General features: G+C 43.7%; 1 protein-coding gene across 1 annotated transcript; it reads left to right on the forward strand.

Annotated features, from left to right (window-relative positions):
* The first annotated feature begins 3306 nt into the window (after positions 1-3306).
* Positions 3307-4054, forward strand: LOC127758046 (uclacyanin 1-like). The gene has a single exon (XM_052283665.1). It carries the CDS (start codon positions 3339-3341, stop codon positions 3945-3947), a length of 609 nt encoding a protein of 202 aa, XP_052139625.1. The 5' UTR covers positions 3307-3338; the 3' UTR covers positions 3948-4054.
* Positions 4055-4610: the final 556 nt, after the last annotated feature.

The following is a 4610-nucleotide window of genomic DNA, read 5'->3' on the forward strand; positions in this document are numbered from 1 at the left end:
GAGGCCACCCGCGTTGCAATGCATTTTCCACATACCATCTCCACACTCGAGAGTTTTGAACTGGCATCAGTTCCCAATAAAAACCCTCAGTTGCCCGAGTTACTATAACATTGATTGTTATGTCACTTGTCTGTGGATCAACTCTCAAGCCCCTCATTAACCATCTTTTATAAAAGGTACACTCCTCTCAGCCGGTCTATCAATTCCCCTTTCTGATACAATAAATTCTGACAGATCTACCCCAGTTGGCCCGTAACGGACGTTTCCTGGGCCATGGTAAACTTGGAATATTTGTTTGTTCCACATATCTGTCAACGAAATAACTAGATCATATTATTCTCTCATGCAATAAACACCTACAACGTAATATCTTCTTGTGTATGCCAATGCAACGGTAAAGTACTGATTCCAAACTAGCACATCTACGTAGTTACCGATATCTACAATACACACTTCTAGATTAGTACAACTAAAACCCTAAAAATATAATGCATTTATTCAAACAAAGTTTTAAAACATACACAGTATTGTTAACAGTGAAATTTGGTAAGCCCAAAGTTACCATCGGTTTAGAGTCAGTATCGGCTTCAAAGTTCTAGAATCAGCCGATGGGAGTCAAGTCGCCATGATGTCATGTTCTTGGTGGAGTCGGATCAATCAAAGGAAGCTTATCTAGAAGAGTTCGAGTTCAAGATGGATGCGACATGACAGTTATCTATTAATTAGGCATAGTTTGTTAGTTTCCTTTTATCTTTAGGAAAGTGTATTTAGTGTCCGATAAGGACTTTATCTTTTCCTTTTTAGTTTCTTTCTTGTCCGACAAGAACTAGTATCTCCCTATGGGTATAAATATGTACACCCGGGGTCATTGTAATCGAACACACACGTTCAATACAATTCGGCGCATCGCCACCTTTTACCTTTTCTACTTTATTTTATCGTCCAGTGGGACTTGGCACCTGACGCGGGGCTGCATCGGTGTTCGATCTCCGGCGTAGGGGTAAGTCCAATGTTCCGTCGGCCCAGGCAATTGTATCGTCTACGTCGGCGTCGTTCAAGGCTGCATCAGTACATTCGACCTCTTGGATTGCTCTGGTTTGGATGATATATTTGCCTACCTATTTATCATATGTCTCTATTAATATAGTCTTAGCATATCAATTTAGCTCTATCGGCTGCTTCTCGTTTTAGGGTTTCTGCCGATATCGGCTAAATCGCGTTGCTATATTAGATTAGCTTAGACATCTACCACCCTAAAAATCAGTCATCGGCTTGATTATCTAGATATTGTGTTTCTTTTCATACTTAGTGCTGCATCAGTTAAGTTTGATCTACTATGTCGTGCTTAGAACCATAATCTCTAGCCTGCTTTCTGACTGCCAATAAGGGTTTCATCGGGGTTTCAGCCGGTGAATTATCTGGACGTTGCATCGGCTCATAAGGATTGCATATACATATAAGTTGGATTTCGCCGATGACAACAAAGGCTTCACTGTTTAATCTAATCTTGTGGATTTCATGACATCGGACCTCCAGCCGATGTATGCTCTAACCTTCAGATCAGTGCTTATTCTATCATATCAATGCTAGCCGATTGGTTTATACTGGACTATATTATTGTTATATTTTATTATCAGTAGCCGATTGCCTTTATATCATTATCTACATTGGACATATAGCCAATTGCTTAAACCCTATCGCTATCGGCTGGTATTGGCATCGGCTATTATCGGCTATCGGCTGGAACTACTCCATCGGCTTGTTAGCAAATGTGCCGAATTGTATTGAACGTGTGTGTTCGATTACAATGACCCCGGGTGTACATATTTATACCCATAGGGAGATACTAGTCCTTGTCGGATAAGAAAGAAACTAAAAAGGAAAAGATAAAGTCCTTATCGGATACTAAGCACACTTTCCTAAAGATAAAAGGAAACTAACAAACTATGCTTAATTAATAGATAACTGTCATGTCGCATCCTTCTTGAACTCGAACTCTTCTAGATAGCTTCCTTTGATTGATCCGACTCCACCAAGAACACGACATCATGGCGACTTGACTCCCATCGGTTGATTCTAGAACTTTGAAGCCGATACTGACTCTAAACCGATGGTAACTTTGGGCTTACCAAATTTCACTGTTAATAAGTATTTAACTCAATAGTCACATATAGGATCTATGAATATTACCTGAAATCGGCGTGTGAATCCGGCAGGGCTTCGCCCCTTCTTCTCTTCTCCTCCCCTTTCTTCTTTTTTTTTACTGGATTTGTGGGGGGAGGAATGAGGGCTGGGGGCTGGGCGGCAGGCCTTTTATAGGCAGCGAGGCCTGCCGCCCGGCCAGAGGGCGGCAAGGGGCCACCTGCAAAATGGCCGGCCCCGGCTGGCTTTTTTGTATTCCCTCATCTTCCCCTCCCTCACTCGCTGACGCGTGGGGCCAGCGCCCCACGGTGTCAGCTCCTCACCTTGACGTCAAACCTCAAAATGGTAGCTGGAAGGCGAGTTCTTTACCTAAATCTTCATTACGCGACTAGCTAAGTGAGACCAAGTCGATCTTACTATTGTGTTTAATTAATTTATACATAGTACTATATGGATATATCGTACTAGCAGAGAATCTGGAATTCAATTTTAGATTACTACTATCTCTTTTTTTAATGTATAATGTCGTTGTCAATTTTTAAAATATATTTAATCATTCGTCTTATTAAGAAAAATTATATAAAAATTATTTATTTTATTGTGACTTGATTTAACATCAAGGGCCTATTCAGATTATAGAAAAAATAAATTTTACCAAGTTTTGACAATGTCAAATGTTATAATTTTAGCAAGATGACAATATTACTAAAATTTTGACAGGATTTCTTATGCGTTGACCAAATTTGGTAACAAACTAAACGTAGATATTTTTTTGCAACTTTACCAAAAAAGGTAGGGTTGAAAATGACATCAAAGTGAACAGGCCCCAAATATTTTTAAAAATGATTGAAATATTTTTTATATTAACAAAAATATTAAATAAGACGAATGATAACAATTCAACGCCATCGTACGCTAAAAAAACAGATATGTATATTTTAAAACTTAGAACTGGTGTACTATAGGCGCCACCTGCTACAAATTAACTTTGAATACTTAATGATGTAATTTGATCCACACGTTTAATCATGCCAACAAACGCCAATTAATTAAGCTAAGCTAATAGACCAGGTCATACTAGCTTGCACATACACTCCATTTCTTCTACCCCTATATATTCACCTCCATGCACAATTACTCGACCATCAAATCTCAAGTGCAAATTATATCTCATCATCTTAATTCATTCAAGATCGATGGCGTCGTCTCTGCTCGCCGCGGTCGCGGTGGTCATGGCGGCGGCGGCGACCGTGTTCGTCGGAGCCGCGTCCGGCGCCAGCTACACCGTCGGCGAGCCCGGCGGCGGGTGGGACACGCAGACCAACCTCACCGCCTGGGCTTCCACTGTCGACCTCCGCCGTGGCGACCAGCTCGTGTTCAGGTACGACGCGTCGGCGTACGACGTCGTGGAGGTGACCCGCGCCGGGTACCTCTCCTGCTCGGCGGCGAGCCCCGTCTCCGCCGCGCTCCGGACCGGCAACGACGTCGTCCGGCTCGACGGCGCCGCCGGGTGGCGCTACTTCATCTACGGCGTGGAGGGGCGCTGCGCCGCCGGGATGAAGCTGCAGGTCAGGGTCACGGACGCCGGCGCCGGGTGCAACAACACGTTGCCGTCGCCGTCTCTGGCGCCAGCGCCGCCCGGCGCGCCGTCGCCGGGCATCAACATCTGCTCCGGCGGCCCGCCGACGGTCATCATGACACCCGGCGTTATCTCGTACGGCGCAGCGCCGAGGTCTTCAGCAAATCTCAGCTCCTCTCTACTTGTCGCCATGGTGTCGCTGCTGCTTGGCATCATCGTTGTCTAGCTCGTGCTCGATCATGCTGAAACACCTTAATTTAGCATCACAAAAATGTAATGTCTCTGTTCCAAAGATTCATGCAGATAAGTAAGTTGCATCACAAAAATGGCTGAATTTACGATACTGTTGATATAGATCATTATGGGCTGTGTCAATCACAAGCCAGATACGAATGATTCGGATCAACTGTAGTAGGCCCGCTTGTCAGTCTCAGTGCTGTCCGGCCCAGGCAAATCATGGACCCGCACGTAGGCCACAAGCCCACAATACTGTTGAGGCCCAACTAATACAGGGTCCACACGACAGCTACGAACCTGGCCTTAAGCTTTACTAGTGCGTTGGCGGCAAAATTTTCGACTTCTTTTTTTGGCGACAATGTGTAGTGCTCACTGCTCAACAAATAAGATGCGTTTTCGACAGAGTTTTAATTTGATCGATTCATAGAAAAAATTCATCAGCAAAATCTGCAGAAATTTATACTCGACAAATGAAATCCATTCGCCACTTGATTTTCGGATGGTACAATCAACCAATTATTGAATAGCAAAAGGCAATGGATCATACAAAAAGAGACTTCCTATCCACTCAGAACTCAGAAGTGTGGAGCAAATCAAACATTCTCTCTAGCTAAGCTAGTAGCCTCTTGGTTGATCTCAGCTCAAAGACACC

Source organism: Oryza glaberrima, chromosome 12 (genome assembly GCF_000147395.1).
Source record: "Oryza glaberrima chromosome 12, OglaRS2, whole genome shotgun sequence".
In the NCBI taxonomy this organism is placed as follows: Eukaryota; Viridiplantae; Streptophyta; class Magnoliopsida; order Poales; family Poaceae; genus Oryza; species Oryza glaberrima.